Consider the following 22,911-nt stretch of genomic DNA (forward strand, 5'->3'; position numbering starts at 1 on the left):
TTTCAGTGAAGACATATAGTTGAACTTTTATAATTCTACTTCACCTTTTTTCTTTTTTATTATTATATCTTATTGGACTTGCCGTGACTCACCTAAATGTTCTAAATGGTATCAAAGGTGGTAAGTGGGTTAAAAAAATACCTGCTCCTGGTGGGAAAGTAAGCAAGATTAGTTTTCTTAACAAAAAATGATGAACAACCTTGGAATTACCCAAAATCTAAATTTTCCATGTGAACAAGTGGCCTTATGTCTAATTTTGGTGAAAAATTGTTGTTTTGTGGCATTTTTTAGTTTTCTTTATTAGTATCACATGAACAACAAAACCCAACAATACTCATTAACATATTTTATTGTGAAGCATGCTTTACATGACATTGTAGTTGAGTAACTAATGTAAATGTAAAAGAGAGAAAAACACTTATATATCTGCTTGTTCATAATTAATATAATTTGATTATATACAAAATCTTCTTTCAAACAGAAATATGGCAAATTAAAGTCCTCAAGAATATATTTTCAAATCATGAATAAAGAAATCTCTTTTCATTTAACATTACTCTATTGCTGGGACATACGATAAGTATGTCCAGGTCTATTGTTACACATGTTAAAATGACTATAAAAATGAGGTGGTTGTATACAGATAAATCATCGATGGTGAAATAAAGAAAGAGAGAATTTAATGTCATATACATGTAATAAATGTTGATGTGTAATGTCATACACATATATATATCTATAAAATGTTACAAATTTATTCAAATGGCAAACTAAATCTGGTGAACTGTTAAAATATTTTAAGGCAAATTACATCCATTTTATAAATAGCTTTTAAAAAAATCAATGTTTGTGTTTATATATAAATGAAATAAATTTCCATGTAACTAGGATCAACAACAAGAGCTGTCAGATGGACTGAGTTCGTTTATTCTCTTCAATTGAAACACTGGTGGGTGGGGTCGTCCGACCAGCAGACATGCACACTTTTTCAAAAATGTTTATTTAACTCAAACAAATTTACTAGGTGATACATCATTTTTTTCCATCATTTTTTCCAACAATATTTTAAACTAACATTATATTCATCCTAACAAACTCTCAAATGTATTCTAAATGTATTAACTATGAGTACTATACAAGCAAAATTGTTTTATCATGATATTTGGCGGAGTAATTCAAATCATAAACATTCAATAAATGACTTATCACATGATTCATTGGCCCTGTAATTCATTTAAACCATTCATTAACTAATATCATTCAAATCATAAACATTCAATATCTAACTTATCACATCAAAATAAGATAATTTTACAATTATTGGCAATAAAGTTCAAAATGTTATATAAAATGTAATCATTGAATACCAGAATTAGAAATAGATTATTAGCCGTGTATGACATTGAAAACATATTAATAAACAACTATATCAATCTCAAATTTTGTTAACACTTCTGTGAAATATTAGAGACATTGGCGGGATGATAATTATGTTTATTTATGACACTATTGGTGAGGTTTCTGTTAAAGAGATTTTTAACTATGGTGGGTTGACCTCAAGTCTTCAAAATGCCTCGTAAAAATTATGAAGAAATTATTCATATTGACCATATCACTGAATGACCAGGAACTTTCAGCTTATTTCTAACACTAAAAGAAACTAAATTTATTTCTCAATAGGTCTGCTTTATTCACAAAATATTATACTAAAACAAAAAATTCCAACGCCCTGAATTCTTATTACAAAATAAAAACTATAAACTCTTTTAAGTAATTTACATAAAAATTAGGTAAATGTCCACATTGATGACAAACTATAAAACCCTTTTGAAAACTTATTATCTTATTTGCTATTGTTTACTTCTTTTTTATTTGAAAACTGACCAATGACAAAGCTGTATTAACAACGTGTTCACAAACATTAACATATTGATCTTGATCAATCTTTACAAAATTTTAACTGGTCGAAATTAATGAGAGAACCAATGAAAAATATGACACATAACAGAGCAACACTTTTCTCCAGTAATAAAGTTAACAATTATTACAATCCTATACTGACCAAGATAAAATGTAAAACACCATTTAAATAATTTAGCCTGAACTGAATACATTGATAGACTAAAAATTATCACTGTCATGTAATTTTGAGCTGATTTTTTATAATAGAACAAACACACACTTTTATCACAGATTTTGTTCAATACTGGCAACTTTTAGATTTAAAATTGGGAAAAAACGACAATAATAACACGAACAAAGCCTTTTATATAAAGTTATAACACTGACGGACTGTTTAACTGTAGACAGAATTTTAAGACACTTTCATAGTTAAGCATTAAGCACAAAATACCAATCACATAATCCACAGGAAGAATATGTTTTATACCACCTGAAATTCAAAATAAACTCTCCTTATGTAAATTATATTAAATGAATGTGTGTCTATCTTTCAATCTGGACAAAACAATACATGTGAACTTTTTTTCGATGATCAAGTGGGAGATTTTACTTTAAAAAGGAGATTTTAGAATTTGCAATAAACAAAGAAGCAAGTTCTGACATCAAAAATATGGAGATTTCTTTAATTTTTGAAAATACCCCTTATTTTAAGAAATTTTTTTGAAAATATGGCTGCAGAAAGTGTGAGTCTCCCACTTAAACTAAAGTCACAAAATATGAATTGAATGAGTAGGAAATAATGCAGGCGATGATCAAACCGCCACTGAAATGCTGGCTGATCTTGGTCTGTACTGGTTACATAGCCCAGGGTTAATTTAGATGATATAATCCATATAGAAGGAAAACAATATGCTTCACAAAGCCAAAGTAAAGACAAAAATACCACATCAATTCCACAGAAAGGTTGAAGTTCTTATTAAGTGAAAGATGCATCATGTATTCCGCATTTACAAATTCAAATTTATGGCGCAAATATTCCACTGTTTGAAAAAGAAAGGACATTTAACTTTACACAACACTTATAAACTATGAACATCATTTTTTTTATGAATAAAAAAAATCATTTGAATAAAAGATGATCTGTAATGTTTGATTAAATATTTAGACAACACTGAAAATGTTTTTCATCATCAAAAAAGTCTCATTATCACTTATGATAACTTCTATACATATAAAGACATTTTTTATTCATACATTCAAGTCAAGCAGCACTTCATAGTAGAACTATTTTCTGAATAAAACAATGTGATACACATAATAAATCGAATACAAAATACATTGATTTATAACTGATTTATAAATTCAATTTGTAATTTCATTCATTAAAACACAAATTAAACTGTCAATCAATTAACAAGAAACTTAACAATGAAACATTAATTCAAAACCCGAGGGATATCTTATTTTCTCTTACAAGGTTCAATTAACTAATGTACTTTAACCAAAATATTTTTGAGAATTTTTCAAGTTACATATCCTTCATACTTTTACAGAACTTGCCGCAAGAAATCACTTTAAAAAAGCATTCTTTCCTAATCTTTCTTTTTTTGTTCTAGTCATATGACTGGTATCATTTTAGTTTTCTGTTCTTTTTTTATTTTAATGGCAACTAAGGGGAGTGGTAGTTCAATGTTTCAAATGTCTGCCTCAAGATCAGGATTCAAGTCCTGTTGTGGTCACGGGCTATGATTTCCTCTTATTATAACAGACAAATATAACACCAGTACTTGTTAGTTCATGAAAGCATAATTTGGCAAAATGCAACTTGCAAGTACTTTCTTAAAAATAGAGGGGAGACAAATATGTTTCAACTTAACTTATAGTCGATGTAAATTTACATTCAAACTGAACAGTTTTCTACCATTTGTTGTTTGGTATTAAGATTCACCAACACAGAAAAGGTCATATGGTGACATTCCAGCTTTACTGGAGGATAAAGACCTCAGGTGTCCCCCTACCCTATGTGCATTATTTGAGGCACATGAGAGAACCCTTCGTAAAACTTTAAAGTCAAAATTGATAAAATGAAATATTTCTTGGTACCAATATAAATGACTTGTGCAGAAAAACAACACTTTTCACAGCACTTGAAACGTTGTGAAAGTATTTGTGAAAAAAAATGTAAAAATTGATAAAAATTGTCAAAATTATGCAAACAATTTCATGGCTATAATATATCAATCTAGATGATCATTTTTTTAACACCAAGTACTGTGGAAAAAATAGAATATCCCTTGATTTTGAATCATTGAATAAATATGACTATGTCATACAAGAAACATTGAAGCACCAAATGTTAATAAATCCTGAAATGATGCTATAATTATATGTACACTGTGTATAAAATAGAATATCCTTTGTGAAAAAAAAAAAAGCCGCATCACGGCAAAACATACATAGTGCGTTTGCGACCAGCATGGATCCAGACCAGCCTGCACATCCGCGCAGTCTGATCAGGATCCTTGCTGTTCGCTATCAGTTTCTCTACTTGTAATAGAGTTGGTAAGCAAATAGCATAGATCCTGATCAGACCGCGTGGATGCGCAAGCTGGTCTGGATCCATGCTGGTCGCAAACGCATTATGTTGGTTTTGTTATGACGTGGCTCAAATGACGAAAAAATTGTACAAAAATGAACTAATCTTTAATAATGATGATAATATATGAATAACATATTTTTTATTTTTAGAAATTTAAAAAAGATTCTACGAGTTTATGCTAAATTAAATTATATATTTATTTTATATTAGCAATAGTTACTGTTGTCTTGCTTTAAAATCCTTGAAATGTTACAATATATCACTACAATTCTCACAAAGGCGAAGTGACTAAAACCATTTAATCTGATAAAAAAAGTCAAAATTTAAAGTGTTCTTCCTATTCATATTTGATTTAAAGATAACAAACCCTCATGTATTGAGAGATATCAACTAATTCTTTAATACAATTTCCATTTTTTTTTCCTTATTTAAAAAAAAAGTCACTTTTTTGGACAATAACAAAAAATACAAAAAGTCATTGGAAAACTGTTGGTGAAAATATTGGTATATCTTAAAAAGTAGTTCCAACAATATTGTGTCAAACCTGCAAACTAAAAATCACTCATTCTGTTGAATCTCCTTTTCATTTAGCCCATTACCTAAATCCTAATAATGGACTATTCCTGCTTTGACTTTGGAACAGTCCATTTAAATTCAAAGGGATTTCAGTATCACAATACTAAAACTGTAATCTCTTAGCAGTACAGAATCTGGTTTGATGGCACCATACTTTACACTCTGACTTAGCTCCATACCAGTAAACTCTACACTTGTAAACTCTGAACCAGTGAACTTCTTACCAACGACTTCTTGACTGCTAAATCGGTGAACATTATACTTGTCATTTCTATACCAGTGAACTCTATACCAACAACTTCTTTACTGGTAAAAATTACATTATACCAGTGAACTCTAAACCAGTGAACTCCATACCAACGACTTCTTTACTGCTAAACCGTTGAACATTATACTTGTCATTTCTATACCAGGGAACTCTTTACTGGTAAACACTACACTGATGAACTCTCTACCAATGTCTTCTTTACTGGAGAACTCAATACCGCTGAACTTTATATTGTTATTATTGTCATGATACCAAGAATGTTAATGAAAGATATACCATATACATTAGTATGTTAAATTTTTCAAAGACATTTAAACATTTAGACTAGAAGTTTAAAAAAACAAAAACATGTGAGGTCGCTTAGAAAAATTAAGCATCGATTACATGATTAGAAAATGTACTTGTTAAAAAAAAAAAAGTGAATGGTCCAAATTTTTAAACAAAGTCAGCTTTAAGTGGGGGCATTCATGTAATTCAATGTATACTTAGAAGTTTTCTAAAACAATATTTTTACCAAACTAAGATTTTTTTCTTCTACTTTTCATACATATATGATTAAAAAAATCAATCAGCATTGTTTATTGTTAAATCAATCATTGTTTTTGATTCTTTATATTGATTGATAAAATACAATAATCTAACAACATTTTGCATTGTTAACAATACAATAAACAAATATATTCATAAAACTAAATTTTCATAAATTTTCCTATACATTTTTTTTTCTTTACAATATCATTATATATTTCACTAAATCTACCAAATCTCAAGTAACAGAATACCTTTTCTATCTTATCTTATCTTATCACATTGTATCATATAATATCTTATTATAATAAAACAAGGATTTTCTTTACCCATCATTCCTTATCTTTTCTCTCACTTTTAAAACCTTTAAAAAAAGAAAAGATATTTCACTTTACTTTTAGAGCACACAAGATTGCAGCTTGACGTTTTTAGTCTGTTTGAGAAAAACAAACCAAAAACCAACATTTTTCTTTTTTATAGAAAGTATTGTTGTTTTTTTTACTTGGCTATATGGAGATAACCTAAGTTTCTGGTGAGTCATTTTTTTTTTTGACAGTATTTTTTTTGAAGAACAAGGCCGCAACACAATGAGAATCCACTTCAGTAATGAAGATAGTACATGTATTAAAAGTTTTCAGGATTGTTCAACGTGATCTAAGGCTGTTTGCAAGTTGTTTGCAATCTGAAACAGAGAAAAATATCATCATGTTTTTAAATTCTTTAAAATTTAAAAAAATAATAAAAAGAATTAGAACAAACTTAGATATATCCCTTTTGTAAGAAATGCTCTATTAAATCATCTTAAAGAAAGAACCTTGCAGAAAAATGGCATAAAAATCCAACATACGCAAGATCTTGATTTTTCCCATGCTTTCAAGAAACAAAAATTGTATCTTAATAATTAATTTCAACATTAATATACATATGAGCCGCATCATGACAAAACCAATGTAATGCGTTTGCCACCAGCATGGATCCAGACCAGCCTGCGCATCAGCGCAGTCTGATCAGGATCCATGCTTTTCGCTTACAAACCCTATTACAAGTCGAGAAACTGATAGCGAACAGCATGGATCCTGATCAGACTGCGCGGAGGCGCAGACTTGTCTGGATCCATGCTGGTCGCACACCCACTATGTTGGTTTTGTCGTGACGCGGCTCATATGAGCATAGTAGCTAAAGATATAAGTTTATTTTTTTAAGTCAAGTAGTGATATAAACATGTATATTATTCAATTTCTGTAAAGTATAATCATTTTCTGCTGGTAACAACAAGCATTTCTATTAATCTACATATCCAAGATGTTGCCTGCAATTTTCCCCCTTTATTTTTTTTTGATAAGTCACCCACTTGCCCTAACCATAACCATTATGTCAGTCACAAATAGCCACCTGAGATAACCCTAAACCTTTAATACATAATACATAAATAATTTCTATATTTAGAAGCAAAAATCGATTTATCCAAGTCTAATTTAAACAGGCCAATACTAGTAATATGTAAAGATCAATGTAATTTTACCCACCAAAACTCATCAGCCTTTGACACCAGTATAGAGCCAGACCAGCCTACAATATCACTGCACTCTGACCAGGCTCTATACTGTTTAAACAAATTTTTTGTATATTGTTACTAAACTCCCTAAAACATTGAATGAACTGTTCCAAATTCACAGTTTGGGCAAATCCATTACATAAATTCAGCGGGTTTAGGGGTTAATGTTGACTTACCTCTTGATAAAACTTGATCTGACCCGTGAGAAATGTTTTCATTGTTGCTTTAAAATCTTCACAGCGGGAATGCTGGAAGTGATTTATTTCTGCCATAGTTCCAAATGAAATTATGTCTGCTCGTTGCGTGACCGTCCCTACGACAGACTCCAACATTTTACCCTCGCCTTGCTGTTTGACACATTCCTTAGCTTTACCTATTGCTCCCTGAATGAATTATTATTCAAATATATCTTCTCATATACAATCAGTTAAATTTCCTTTTAATTAGCCATAAAAATAACATGTTATAAATATCTAACAAACTCAAAATAAATTTGGATTATCAAATATAATCACAAGAACTGACGTTTACTTGTCTAGCTTTTACGTAAAATTAAACACAAATCATGTTATGTGTCAGCAGTCAGTCCAGCTTACAGACATCCCTCATTCCTGGATAACTAACTGGTAATTACCAATTTCTGAAAGGGACTGAAAACTTATCCCATCAGTGGTGAGAGACAAATAAAAACAAGACCTCAATATCACAGACCAATTGCCACAATAAAACTTTGCCTCGGCCAAGGACTGAACCAGCGAACCTTGATTACAAATCTGATTATCTCCCCATTGAGCTGAGAATATTCAAATAAACAAGCATGTACTGAAGAAAATTCTGAAATTAGGTCCGTTGAAAGTTTGTGGGCTGACAAATCAGTCATTATAATGCTATGAAATCCCTCAATGCTGTGTACTATTTCTTAGATTGTTTGTTTGATTGGGTTTTACGTCACACCGACACAGTATAGGTCATATGGCCTTCTTCCAGCTTTACTGGTGGAGGAAGACCTTAAGTGCCCTTCTGTGCATTATTTCAGCCACAGACGGGCACCTGAGAAGAACCACCGACGTTCCTAAAGCTAGCTGGATAGCTTTCTCACATGAAAGAATCCAAAGTCCCTGTCAGGATTCGAACTCACAGCCGTGAGGGGCAAGTGGTTTGAAGTCAACGACCTAAACCACTTGGCTGCGGACGCCCCTTTTATTTCTTAGATAATGAAATATTTCAATTTTTTAAAAGCACAGAACCGTGCAATGTATTTACTTACTTCATGCACTTTTAACACATCAGGAAATTGTCCCAGTGTCCCTCGGTACTCATTCAATATATCCATCAATGGTTCCAGGTCATTCTTAGGCTGAAAAGGAAACAAATTATTTATATGTACATTTTGTTTCAGGGCAGGGTTTTAGCCAGACCCTTACTCTTTTAGTAAGACGAAACTGTTGTATCTAAACATCTTTGCATTATTTCTAGCACAAACAGGTCCATGGGAACAACCAGCAATCCTTTGAAACTAGCTGGCATTTCAGGAAAATCTCCTCATATGAAAGAACATTATAGCTCTTGGAAGGGTTCAAACTAAAGACAGAAATATACAAATTTGGTTAAAATTGACATACAAGACTGCTTATACAAGACAGCAACTTAAACCACTTGGCCACTGAGACCAAATGGAATAGTTATTGACTGATGTTAACTTTTACCCCTGAAGAAATTGAAAGTGGTCAGCCTTTGTCACCATTAATACAGTCTGACCAGGCTTTATACTGTGCCTAACTTTAAATTTGTTTTATCTTAAAATCCCTTATATTGAAAATGTTCAGTTCCAAAAATTGAAGGTGGACAAGCCTATTTAAGAAATTCAGAAGGGAAGGGGATAGTTTCTTGGTACCTGTTTTAATCCAAGCAACTGAGCTTAATTCTTTTAAACGAGACAACAAAATTGCATAAAGATCTGTATGAATCCTTGATTAAAAAAATTGTTTGGAACCAGTCTTTAAAAATTACAGACTGCATTCATGATTGTTTCTGTAATTTTTAAACCATTTTCTGTTGTTCCTGAGATACAGTCTTAGGATGAATTTAGAAATTATCTTAACAAAAAAATGAAATTTTATGTTACCTGTTTTTCAAATAAGTCTCCAATATTATTGTACGTATCACCAACATAATCTATTGCACCTGTCAATGGTTTGGAATCTGTAAAAAGAAAACACCACATTGTATTTAATATCACCTTAATCTTATATTGTAGTATTTATATTTGATTTGCTTTAAGAATTTGGCAGTTATAGTTTGAAGAAAATATTAATCTAGATTCATAGATTTAAAAAAAATCCTTCTATCCTGATTTGCAAGGCGTCAAGTTAGCTCAATAGTGAAGCGTTGGACTGTGAAGCAGGTGAACCCGGTTCGATTCCCAGACATGCAGGTCACTTTTGTTGAAATTGATCATGAAACTACAGTCATTCGCACTGTACCTCTGCGCTGGTATGTACAGAAAAGTTCCTTGGGAAAATGAAGGCTCTAGTAATAGTAAACTGCTTGACAGCCTGCCCAGGACCAATGTGGTGGTTGAACTGTGCTCTGGTAAATTCAATGTGGCTTACTGTTGTGATCTGTAGTGAAAGTTACCAACACCACCATATTCTGTTTTGTTTTCTATTTCAGAGTCTATACACATTCATCAATTTGTCATAATTGATGTGTACATTCCATAAAATGTTCTCCTCTGTTTTTCATTGTTGTTTCATCATTGATACTGAATCCTAAAGATCTTGCACATTGCAAGTGCTAGGGTTTGTGTGAGACACAGTGAAAGTCGAAATATTTAAATCCTATTTGTTTTGCATTGCAGTAAATATTACTGACTGGCGGTCAGTCTTGAATGACAAAACTTTATTATCTACCCATTTTTAATATAAAATAACCTAAATTCTAGCATTTCAGTATAACAGTTGGTTATCACACCAAAAGGACTAAAAATTGTCATTATTAATATTTATACATTTCAACTCACATGAACTATCATCCATATGAAAAGTCTGTGCTAAAGCTTTGAAAGCTGTTCCTAACTTCTGATATTCTCTTTTAAATGCTGGAAAAATAAGAAGAAAAATGTTTACAAACACTGTCAATTATATCAAATAACAGAAAAAAACCCAACTGAACATTCAATATGAACTGACAATCTACTTGTTTTGATGTCAAATAACACATCTCTCTGGCTTTTTTCATACAGAATGACACTAAAGATTGACCATTTTGTCCATCATTTGATACTAGAGCTTTTTTTTACTCACAAAATAACAGGTGGCTTCCTAACTGAACTGCAAAGAAAACCTTTATTGTTCCCTATTTTATCAGCAGATTTCCTAAAATATAGAATTTCTTCACAGACACTTGGGGTGTGCAGATCCAAACACCTTATTATAATTATCATAGATGTTGAAATGTGAATTTTTTTTCAAAACAGCTTATATTAGGTTTTTTTTACATATATGATCAGTATATGTGCTTGAATTGACAAATATACATTTATTTGGATTTTAAACGTGCCCCAAGTGTCTGTGAATTTCTAGAGTACATTGTCAAGAATTTAATTGCCAGATCAACCAAAAACAGGATCTTCTATTGAAGATCAATGCCTACATACCCTGTGATGAATATCTGAATAGATTGTTGGCCTCTAAAGGCCCTGAATATTAGGCAGTGGCCTTCATAGCAATTATAACACAGTCACTGTAGTACTGAATGAACTGAATAAAGTTCTTGTAATATAGCTTTTGCATGTTGTTTTAAAAAACAGCATTATTGTTTTTTTCAGTATGATGAAATATTGTGCTTAAATATTCCAAAATAATCTTAAATATTCCAAAATTATCAACTAAGGCCTCTTCCCAATTTCTGGGGAGAAAAAGCCTTGGATACAAATAAAAGCATATTTATAAAACCATCAATTATTGCTGAGAGAATTATGAACAATACGCTAACTTAAAACATACCACTATTGCCCAAGCTGTATTATTTTTTTCTCCAAATATGAGGAGGCAAGAAATTTTGAAGTTGCCGCCATAACCATAATGGACCGAGGCTTGAAAAATTAATAGTAAAACTAAAACTTTATAGTTAAAGCTTTTGTGTTACTTACGACCCAAATGTTTCTTTCTGTTATCATACGCCACAGCTGATAATGTTTTAACATTATCTTCCATATTTTTCTGAAATTTGCAAAAGTTTTCCATCTTTGCTTCTCTGAAATAAATAAACAGAATAATTTCCTTAAAGTTGCATGCCTCCAGATGAGCAAAAATATTTCAAGAAGAAAAATATTGAGAAAAATGTACTAAAATTTTAAGAAAGGTAAAAACATTCAAGGTCCAAGTTATATTCAAAATGTTATGTGCAGTTTAAGACCGATTTTTCAGTATTTATCACCATATTCTACTGTGTTACTAACTCAGTAAGGGCTTTTTTTGCATATGTCAACCGCTTTTTGGTAACTTTTGTTGATTGTAAGTGCCGATTGCAATATATAAATTACTTTATTTGTTCACCTTACAATATTTTACTTTTAAATACATTTCCAAAATTTTCAGGAAAATTAACATAAATCTTGAGGCTTGCTGCCTTAACCATTACCTCACTCTCACTAAATATCTTAAAAAGACATTATGCACATTTTTTTCAAGTTGCACTGAATTGATTATATGCATTTATTTCAAAAGATTAACTGTCATAAATGGTGAATGACCAACGGTTGATACTCGGAAAATGCTAGGGATAGAATAATTATAAATCTGCCTTAAATATAAAAAGACCACCCCACTCTTTTAATAAATTGAATGTAGAGGTGAATTCTGTCAGATATTTACAGAAATTTTATTGAGCCATGTGAGTTATATATCATTCATGCCAAGAAAATTTTAAAATTGAAAAGAATTCTGGCAAAATGAAAACTTATTTTGACTTTCACCTGTTTGCTCAATATATACCTGGGATGGGCATAATGTCATCTTTCAATCTGGACAAGAGCACTCATCCATTTAGACAGAAAAGCGCACTGTGCAGTCCATGATTAAATGGCAGAGATGTGGCGGCTGACCTAGGTCTTCATTGTTTGTTTGTTTGATTGGGTTTTACATCACACCGACAAGGGCAAGTGGTTTGAAGTCAACGACCTTAACCACTCGGCCACAGAAGATTCAGTTAAATAGAAGATCAGTAGACTGATGACAACACATTAAGTTATTAACATAGCTCAAAGAATCACACCTCAGCATTCACGACCAGTTTGATGTAAAAGTCATCAAGTGTTTGGAATAGTGAAAACAATGTCAAGTGAACAAATAAATGATATATATATGTTCATTTTGCTACAGCTGTACTTACATTTCACCACTTTGTAATGCTGTAGGTGGGGTCTTTAATGTAAGGAAAAACTTTCCTCCAGTATACTCATCTTTCTCAGCCTTACGTTTACCCTGCTTCCATTTCTGTAATATAACAGTCCAAAAATTACAAAAATGTTGTCAAAATACAATATAGTAGATGTTATAACATAGTCGAAAAATAACATACATATTGTCAAAATACAATATAGCAAATGTTATAACATAGTCCAATTACACTACACAATGTTTCAGTGAAGTTATTTCATAACATAACATAACATGAATAATGAAGTATACCAAACCATATTTCAGTGAAGATAATGCAAATTATAACACAACTTATGAAAAATACTAAACTATGTTTCAGTGAAAATAACTTCCATTAAAACATTAGTTTTAAAATATACCACATCATGTTTAAGTGAAGATAATTCAAATAATAACACAATTTATAAAATATACCACACTGTGTTCCTGCGAAGATAATTCACACTAAAACATAATTATGAAATATACATCAAGTTTCAGTAAAAATATCATTAATTATGAAATATACTATTATGAAAATACTATACCTTTTCATCTGTACATGTAAGGAAATGTAGGAAGACTTCAGACTGAGATAAAACAGGATGCCGACAAATTCTGTCGATCCATAACTGTAACAACTTCATACGTGTGTCTATAAACTCATCCTCGTATCGGCCTGAAGTAACAAAATTACATTACAATCTAACACAAGAAGAGTAACTCATAACAAGACTCATTCAAGAGCATCTGATTTTTTAGGTTCTTCCGCCACTGTCTGTTTCCTGTTTTTAATACAGACCTAAATTTTGTTTGACATTTGAATTTCAATGGCACTGATTTCTAGTTATTTAGCCTAAAGATTTTTTTAAGTTGCAAGTTTCAAGGCAGGTCCTAAATTTTGCTTTGCTTGGAGAAAATGTGATGCAAAAATAGCACTGCATCTTTTATAATAGGGTTATTATGACAGTACTTAAACTTTAACCTTGAACCTGTATTCTATTATATAAATTAAAGATATACTATGCTCATCTTTGAGTAAAATATTTATATCTTAGAAATGTATAGAAATCCATGAAATTCTTACTGAATATGTTTAATTTGAATAAAATAAGGAATAAACTGTATATGGGAAGCTGCATTCCCTATTACGGGTCAAATAAAGTTGGTCTTTTCTTAAAAAAAAACTGCCAGTTTTTTTAATAACTATATATTCATATTGTGACCACCTATAGTGTGTAGAGTTCAAAACATAACATATCTACTTTAAATGAAGTCATAACATGTTTATTTTATACATACAAAGAGACTGCGTAGCAATTATAAATATTTTTTTAAAAATCAAATTTGAGCGAAGTATATCTTTAATGAAGATTTTGCTGGACAAGAATATCAAGAGGTGTAGGAGTGCCAAGGTGCTGAATAGAGTTGGGCCAAAATTATGTGAAAAAAATGGATAGAATCTGAAATCTAGACTTTCTCTTATACTGACCGTTTAATAGCGGCCTGCTTTTAGTAAATACACCTTGTCAAAGAAATCAGCCATGCTTTGGTATTAGCACTTCAAATATTGATAAGATGTATTTAGAAATAAAGAATCAAACTTAAAGCTTTTCTTTAATAAGAAATAAATAATTTAACAGAAACACAGTTTATGAGTGATTGTGTAAGTGCAAACAGGTTTACTTCGATAACAGTTTAAAAGCTGTAATAAATTAAAGTAAAAAATAAATCAAAAGAAAAGAATATAGTTAATTACATAGGAAAAGAAGTATTAGAAGTAAAAATACAAAAATAAATTGAAACTTAAAACTTTTTCAAAACTTTTTAAACGACTAATAAATAGTCATGTATTAAAAATAACACTGGATTATGCACTGCAAGTATTATTCACACAAGCCGATCAAAGAAACTTAATAGGTACTCTTTTTCCTAGAGGAAGCATTTCAATTTCAGGAAATATATTAAAATATAAGTAGTCAATTGCAAATTCTTAAAAAAAAAAATATTATACCAATGTTTTGGCTAAACAACGTCTTCAGGGTACATAAATAACTAATCAGGAAAGCAAACACCACCTTTTTTATTATGCCTTGAGGTATTAATCCCCTTAGTACTTTCCCCGTTAGAAAAATTCCTGATGATAATACAGTATAGTTAATATGGAAGGATGATTAATATGTCTTTAACTTTCAATTTTTTTAAAAATCATAACATAAAAGATAAAGAAAATTGTTAACATAATTTCAATTACTGACTACTAGTACCCTTAACAAAGGCTTTATGTTTTATGTTTGAGGCTATAAAATGGGAAACAGTGAGGCTGCGTAAAGGAACTACTATCTATAATAAGTAAATATATAAAGGCGTAATAGTTTTGGATGACTCGGATATGCCTTGGAAAAATTACTGTTAAGGTAAAATATGGTTTATAAAACTGCACCCTTCATAACATAGGGTTTCAGAAACTCAAGTTTTCATTTCTCATCTTTGATAATGTGTGGCTAATGATGTAAATGTATGTGTCAATGTCTAGAAAATCTCCTATTTTTTGTAATTTTAAATAAAGCTTGAGCAATTTTGGTAACATATATTTTTTTATTGGTTGATAGTCTGTAAAATCTCTACACATAGTGTAAGCTGTAAAAGTTAAACCTTACATAATTATTAGGTCCAGGTTGTGTTTAAGTTAGTCCCTCCAACTTGTCAAAGTTGTGTATAATATTAATTTTTTTTACCCTTTTATGACTTCACAGAGTCATATTAAATTACTATCACATGTCTAGGCTAAGTATAATAAATGAATAATGCCTACATAACGTCTATATGGTGTATGCATGTCTAGGCAGAGTAATGTTTTACCCCTCACATATGTCTACCGAGTGCAGTCCTTAATCTTTCTTTATGTCTGAATGGGTGTTAAGTCCAATCCCTCATGTATCATGTCTAGGCACTTCAAAACTTAATTCCTACATTTTATAAATTGGTGCTATGTATAGTTTAAAAGTCATGTCTAGGCATTGCAAACATTAATCCCTACATATTTATGTATTGGTACTATGTATAATTCAGCCTATATATATCAAGTCTAGGCACTGCAAATCTTATTCCTTACATTATTATGTATTACAAATCATGTCTAGGCAATGCAAACTCCAATCCCTACATAATCATACAGTATGTTGGTGCTATGTATAGTTTAATCCATAAATATCATGTCAAGGCAATGCAAACCTTAATCCCTACATAATCATGTATTGGTGCTATGTATAGTTTAATCCATAAATATCATGTCTAGGCAGCTCAAGCCCTAATCCCTACATATGTTTTTTTTTTAGTGCAATATATAAATGCCCAGGCAGTGCAAACTTAAATCCCTACATATGACGGAATGGTGTATACATAATTATATCTAGACAGTGTCAAGGTGAATCCTTACATGTGTCTAGATGGTGTAAAGGTTAAGGTAAATTAAGAGTCGGAATGACTTGACTGACCTGCTTTAGAGGAAGATGTGGGATTGAGAGCGGCAATAGCCCCTGAAAGTTAGTGTAAACTCAAACATATATATTAGTGTATACCCACTTACATTTACATATCAATCTAAAACATGTTAGTAATTTTTTAAGTGTGCTTTTTAGATAAAATAACACACTCGAGTATAATTATTTTTTGTCATTAGATACCCCTATGTCTACATACATGCTAAAACGTGTTAGTACCATTTTTTGCATTACACACAGTGTGTTTGTTTTAGACATTATATTACACATATCTTGCCCTTAAATTGCTGGAACAGAAAAAGGTTAGCCTTTGCCACTGGTAGACCAGGAAACCTGCACATCTGTACAATCTGAACAGGTTCTACACTGTTGGTAGCTTAAATTTTTGTATTTTGAAAGTTGAAATCCCTTAAACTTTAATTGGATTAATCCAAATTTAAGCAAGGACAGATCCATTCTATAAATTCAGTAGTGGTAAGGGTTAATAATGATGAAAGAAGTGATATTGTGTTGTTTGTAAACCATCAGTGTAGAGCCAGGTCAGCCTGCAAGGCCATACAGTCTAAGCAGGCTCTAAAATCGGCAGTTTAATAACAAAATGTTGATATTAAAATCCCTAAATCATACAATGGACAGTTCTGAATTCATAGCTGGGCAAGTCCATTTCAAAAACTCAGTAGGTTAACCCTTTCATCTAAAGGATTCTATAGTTTCCATTTTTTGATACAGTCCATTAACAATTTTTGGGGATATAAAGACGAAAATCTAAAAATTAACCAGCTACCAGTATAGAGCCTGGTCAGACTGCATGGATTTCCAGGCTGGCCTGGCTTTATATTGGTGGCAATTTTCAATTCCAGCAGATTATAGGCTTAAGCATGTTAGGTTAAATCCCTATATGATAAGAGTGTTAAGCAAATGTGGCTCTACCCATCAGATTCCATAATTAACAAACACATATATTTTTCTTCTCACTACAAAAAACTAAACTTTCATATTACTAGGACAAACAATATCTTAAAAGACGTAACCCTAGTTGAAAGTCTCTTTTTGGTTGCAAATTATCTGGTGTCACAACCACAGTGTTAAGCTAATATGTCACCTATCAAGCTTTACAGATAAAGGAAAACTAAAAAATTTTATCCTTTGGCAAGAAGGTTTACTAAAATTAGCCAAAGTAAGTTTCAAATTCGAACCCTAAATTTACAATCTAAGCTAACCATCCATGATGTTCCACATGAACTTTGACCGTTATCCTGGCTTTAAAACACCGCGACAAGTTTGTTTTAAATATTGGGCTATATTATCAAAAGGCAATAATTGCTTAAACCTTTTCAAACAACCATTAGCATAAAATACTAAACTACAACCAACACTATCTATGTTACCATTCGAGCCACACTGTGTTATTTCATTCATAAACAGTACCTTTGTTAGTTAAAAAAAAAAATCAAAGTCATCCATCCACAAATATTTCCAGTATCCAACAAAAAAAAATGAAACCAGTACTATTAACTATAATCATTGAAAACTATTATCTTGTAAAAGTCAAACATTTTCAACCACCAACAATTTCAATTGACAATTTTCAAATGAAAAGTCCGAGAAATGATCCATTTGGACCTAAATCGCTCATCTTTACAAGTCCTTTTTTCTCTATAGAACTTTTGATAAACCACAGATTGTTCTATATTTAAAACAAATAAAGAAAAATTTCTTCATGACCCATTCTTATAAAGATACCTAATTGTTACATTTTTGCTAATTTTTCAATAGATATGCCTTTTTACAAACAAATATCTTTAACCTCTGATTTTCACTTAAATGTCCGCTTTTTCTGAAGCATTCCTTTACTTGTCCTGATATTTATTAAGTAAATTCTGGAAAATGTCATTTTGTTTGTACAGGCTGTGATAGGGACAAATTCTGGGCAGGACGGCTACCTCTGCAACCCATATAAATATTATGATATTAACACATGTTTGTCATTGTGTTTGTTTACTTAAGTTTCTCTTCAGTTTTAGCACTATGTAAGTCCTACATGTACATCTGTGGAAAGTTATAAATCAAGAATCCCAGGATTCTACACCAGTACAAACCTTAGAATTTTCAACCAATTAATGCCAAATTTTCCGAATCCAGGATATTTGCCCATACCAAGACTTAAATCACAATGTCGGACATTTTCTGAATTTTTCTGCATAAATCTTGACCTATGGTATCAGACATAGTGTCATTATTCACCTTGTAACAGATAAAATGTGTCATGTTCATGAATCCAACTTATAAATCTGAGGTACCAAGACTTAATGCTTTCCTCATGGAAATAATCGAGGCATATCAATTACCCTATGGATATGCAATTTTACGCTATTACTTCTTTCCCCATAAGTATTGAGACTTATAACCTTTTTTTTATTTCACCAAGGTTAATAAGTGTGAAAATCATAAACTATACATATTCTGAATTGGACAAAAAGACGATCACAAAAAGCTCATAAAAAGCCTCTGGCCTAATTGAGCTAAATTTAACTAAATGTTCTTAACTTTCACCAAAAATTAAAAAAAAAACCAAACAAACAAAAAAATAAAAGAAGAAATAAGTTATTTACTTCCTTTCTTTATACTACCCCTGCGTGACCTTGAAACGTCTGTAGGTGGAAGTGTCAATAAAAAAACATTAATAAAAAAACATTGTTAAAAAAAAACATACATACACAATATAGTTGGTGAAAAAAGTTCAGGATGCAAATAAAATCACAGCAGAATAAATAAAATATGAACAAAAGGCATTGAAACAATAGATCAAATTTCTACGAAACATTTGATAAATTCCGGCAAATTCTTTAACACTTGTAATTACAAAGAAAGAATATATATCATGAACTATATATTGTTTCAATTTAAATCATTAGAAGCTAGATGAAAACTTTTAATCATCAAAGATTAACGAAAAACTTAGATATTTCTAACTTTTAAATGACTGGATATTGAAAATGATTCTATTAACATAAGTGTACAAAAGAGGGAGTCTCTACAAAAATCTTTGTTAATAGATTGAAATGTTAATTCTATAATATAGGTTCTAAGATTACAGTAGATAGGTATAATTCAATTTCAGGCGATAAAATTCTTGTTTTTGGCATGATCTGGAATGTGTAGATTCTTATAAGCTGACAAGATAAGCCTTTAAAATGCTATAATGTAGCACAAAAAAATCACAGAATATAAAGGAATAAAAGACTCAACATAAATCTACTGACAAAAAAAAGGAACTAACTCTTTAGCTTATAAATATGCAATAGATATATAAAATGCCGAAAAAAAGCTACTAAGTGCTGAAAAGCTCAAAAAAAGAAAAGAATACGAAATTAAGACACACAAAAAGACAATACAATTTCTACAGACCAACCCTAACTAAATCCATGATTTAAGAAGCACCAGGTTGAATATAATTATATCAATAATTCTATAAAAAAAACATTGTACACATTTTCAGGGTTCCCTCTGTGTTATTTTACGTCTGCACCAGAAAATTTGTCATGATTTTATAAAAAAAATTATCTTCTGAAATTACACCATTTCATGTTCCAAAAAAAAGTTTTTTTTAAATTACTTTTTACATAATGTGCCGCACTTTTAGATAGGAACACAATCTGGGACACAATATTACAGGGACAAGCAACTGACGATAAGCACAGAGTTTTCTTTTCGTCCAATCAAGCGCACTCTCCAACATTTTGGAAGGATATCTTTTTGTTCACAGTATAACAGTTTAAAACTAGAGAAATATATGAAAACTGGTGCAAGTTCTTTAGTATTAAAATAATCTTTCCATGAATTTATCAAAATTCTTCAATGTAATTTTTTCATAATAAGGGTACAAATATAGAATTTAAATACTACTTTTAGAGATGGATCAGCTGTCATAAGAGGTAGTTGCTTGCTCCATTATATTATGTCCCAGATCAGTGGCGTAGCTGCCTATACGCCAAATACGCACGTGCGTACAATTTTGGGAGGTGAAAAATTAGAAAATCATTTCAATGCGAAAAATGGCTTAAAAACTAGTGCTATCCGGCCTGCGGTCAACTTACGCAGTGTATGAAAAATACCTTATTTATTGTATTTTATTATAACATGGTCTTTCAAATAGAAAGATCCTAATAAGAATGTACTAGATTTTATTTTTACATAGTTAGATATAAAATTAATTATTTGATTTTTATGTAGATATAGGTACCTCCGTTTCGTTTTTAAAAGTGATTAATTTTTGTATTAAACTCGTCTCACATGTAGCTTGAATACGAGCTCTATCCGTAAAATATTAAGAAATAATACATTAGCTTTTGAAAAAGTTTCAATTCTTTTTAACTTTATGAATAAAATAAAATAATGCACACATTTTGATAATATCGACATGTCATAGATATCACAAAAAACATGTAAGACAATATGTCGAAACGGAATTTCTTAAATTTTAGGTATTATAAATGTGATATCTATCAGTGACTTAAGTATTATTTTGAGCGGAATATGGCTTGTTCTTGATATTAAAACAAATTGATTTGACTGAATTTAAATGTGATTAATATATCAAAATATGTATGCAAGTTCCGACATTTATAGATATGAGACGTGCAAGTTCAATATGTCGCATCAAGTGAGCGTCTGAAAATCAGTCTGTTGCAAAATTGTTTCAACAATGAGTTTTGGAAGGATTATATTTTTTCTTGCAAACATAATTGCAGTGAAATGACTCATTTTTGAAAATTTGAAGAAAAAAAAAACCAACGAAAATAGTAAAAAATGTAATTACGTTGCTAGTACGTTTACCAAATATTAACTTGTGTGATTTCTTTTCATAAATATCTGCCAATTTTATCATGGATGGAACAAGATCCTAACCTCTCCTTTTGCTTAATACAAAATTTAGTTCACAGAGATTGATTAAATAAATAAAGAATTAACATTTATTCAAATGCGGGGAATTGACACGGTGCTGGTGTCATAGGCAATGCAAAAGAGCCCTCGCAAATGTGACGGAGCCAACAGAACCATTCAATAAGTGTCGAAATTGTGGAATTATGCCGATTATTAGTCATGCATATACTAAAACAGAATTTCCAAATGAATAATTTCTTCAGTATCCAAGTAGTAGTGTACTAGGTCGCTATACATCTATAAAGTGTGCTATTTTTAAAAACTTTTTATCACTAATTAGTTGACTTTCAAGAGCAAATTTCAATGTATTTTTAAATTGTTTACCAGATGTAGAATGTTTTTCAAAAAGAGTTTCTTTAATCTAGATTATTTTATTTGCTTTTTTGGTCATTGGGTACGTATTAATTATTCCTACTCTTTCGTTTTGATTTGAACATTAAACTGTTTTATCGCGGAGCATTGATTGGGCGAAATTTATAGTGAAGGAAAAATCCTAAACAACGAGAAAGATGTTCTACTTGGCATAACATTCTCAGATTTGTTGAAAAACAAGATTTTAAATCGGATAGTTTAAAAACCCTGTTATTACCATTTTCACCTACCTCTACAACGATAGTGTCGAGGACTCTCATTTAAGTTAGAAAGAGCCAGCGTTAAGTATCTCCCTGGGTGTAATCTTAAGTCTAATAAAATTGCCTTTTTTAGGATTAAAACCACATTTATGTGACATTAAATGCACGTGAAATCGTATAATTGAATCATCCTCAAATGACTAAATCCGCGGAGCTTTCGGGGGCTTCGCCCCCCGAACCCCCACCAGGGCTCTGCCCTGGACCTGCAAGGGGGCCTACGCGGCCCCCTACACCCCCTGCGTTTACATTTGTGCGTATATTTAAAATTGCCCTAGCTACGCCCCTGCAGATCTATTCAATTTGTCAAAAAGGTACCAATTACTTTAGACATTTATCTAATCATTAACAAACAGTACAAGAGGAAACCCTAAAAAAACCCTAAAAAATCCTATCCTGTAATAAAATAACACTGTTGCAGTTTGGGTGTTTTATCGATTTTGTTCATGGACGGTAAAGGTGAAATCCCTGCATCATTATTATGCAATCTATTAGCACTGGTTTAAGTGGAAAGGAAATCAACATTTCAATATAACTTATAGAAAAATTAATTACCGTAAAGAAAAAAGAAAAGCCTGTGGGAATTCAATTCAAACACCTGGATAAAGCCAAAATCTCAGCATGAATGAAACAAAAAAAATTTATGAAACATTCTTTTTTTTGCATAAATAAACTTACCAGAGATAGCTTTATCAGGTAATGGAGGAATTGGTACGCAGGTAAATTTGTTTTCCAACTGTATATGTAACCAGTCAAAATGTTTGTACCGTCGACTCACTTGTATGTTACTGAACTGTAAAAAATGAATATGGAATATTACACAAGTGTTAATGAATTGCATCACTTGAGGTGATACCAAGAAATTGTATTCTCAAGAACCCACTGTTTGCATAAAGAGCCCGCTATTTGCATCAGAAAACCACTGTTTGCATTAAGAGCCTGCTATTTGCATCAGAAAACCACTGTTTGCATAAAGAGCCCGCT

The 22,911-nt window shown here is 31.1% G+C and overlaps 1 protein-coding gene across 7 annotated transcripts in view; it reads right to left on the reverse strand.

Annotated features, from left to right (window-relative positions):
• Nucleotides 1-331: 331 nt before the first annotated feature.
• LOC132722174 (sorting nexin lst-4-like) overlaps nucleotides 332-22,911 on the reverse strand; it is a 51,334-nt gene continuing 28,754 nt past the window's right edge. For 4 of the 7 annotated variants that reach the window (XM_060706618.1, XM_060706617.1, XM_060706620.1 and 1 more), the window contains exons 8-17: nucleotides 22,606-22,720; nucleotides 16,349-16,390; nucleotides 13,400-13,530; nucleotides 12,823-12,926; nucleotides 11,582-11,685; nucleotides 10,451-10,528; nucleotides 9,554-9,630; nucleotides 8,696-8,785; nucleotides 7,605-7,811; nucleotides 332-6,555 (exon numbers count right to left, since the gene is read on the reverse strand). In XM_060706618.1, the coding sequence (XP_060562601.1) occupies nucleotides 6,508-6,555; nucleotides 7,605-7,811; nucleotides 8,696-8,785; nucleotides 9,554-9,630; nucleotides 10,451-10,528; nucleotides 11,582-11,685; nucleotides 12,823-12,926; nucleotides 13,400-13,530; nucleotides 16,349-16,390; nucleotides 22,606-22,720 (996 nt within the window). In that variant the 3' untranslated portion in view covers nucleotides 332-6,507. Of the gene's footprint in view, nucleotides 6,556-7,604; nucleotides 7,812-8,695; nucleotides 8,786-9,553; nucleotides 9,631-10,450; nucleotides 10,529-11,581; nucleotides 11,686-12,822; nucleotides 12,927-13,399; nucleotides 13,531-16,348; nucleotides 16,391-18,966; nucleotides 19,006-22,605; nucleotides 22,721-22,911 lie in introns of all 7 variants that reach the window. The other 3 variants (XM_060706622.1, XM_060706623.1, XM_060706619.1) reach the window with 2 other exon arrangements.

This window comes from Ruditapes philippinarum, unplaced genomic scaffold (assembly GCF_026571515.1).
Source record: "Ruditapes philippinarum isolate M1 unplaced genomic scaffold, ASM2657151v2 ctg1955_1_1_1_1, whole genome shotgun sequence".
Lineage (NCBI taxonomy): Eukaryota > Metazoa > Mollusca > Bivalvia > Venerida > Veneridae > Ruditapes > Ruditapes philippinarum.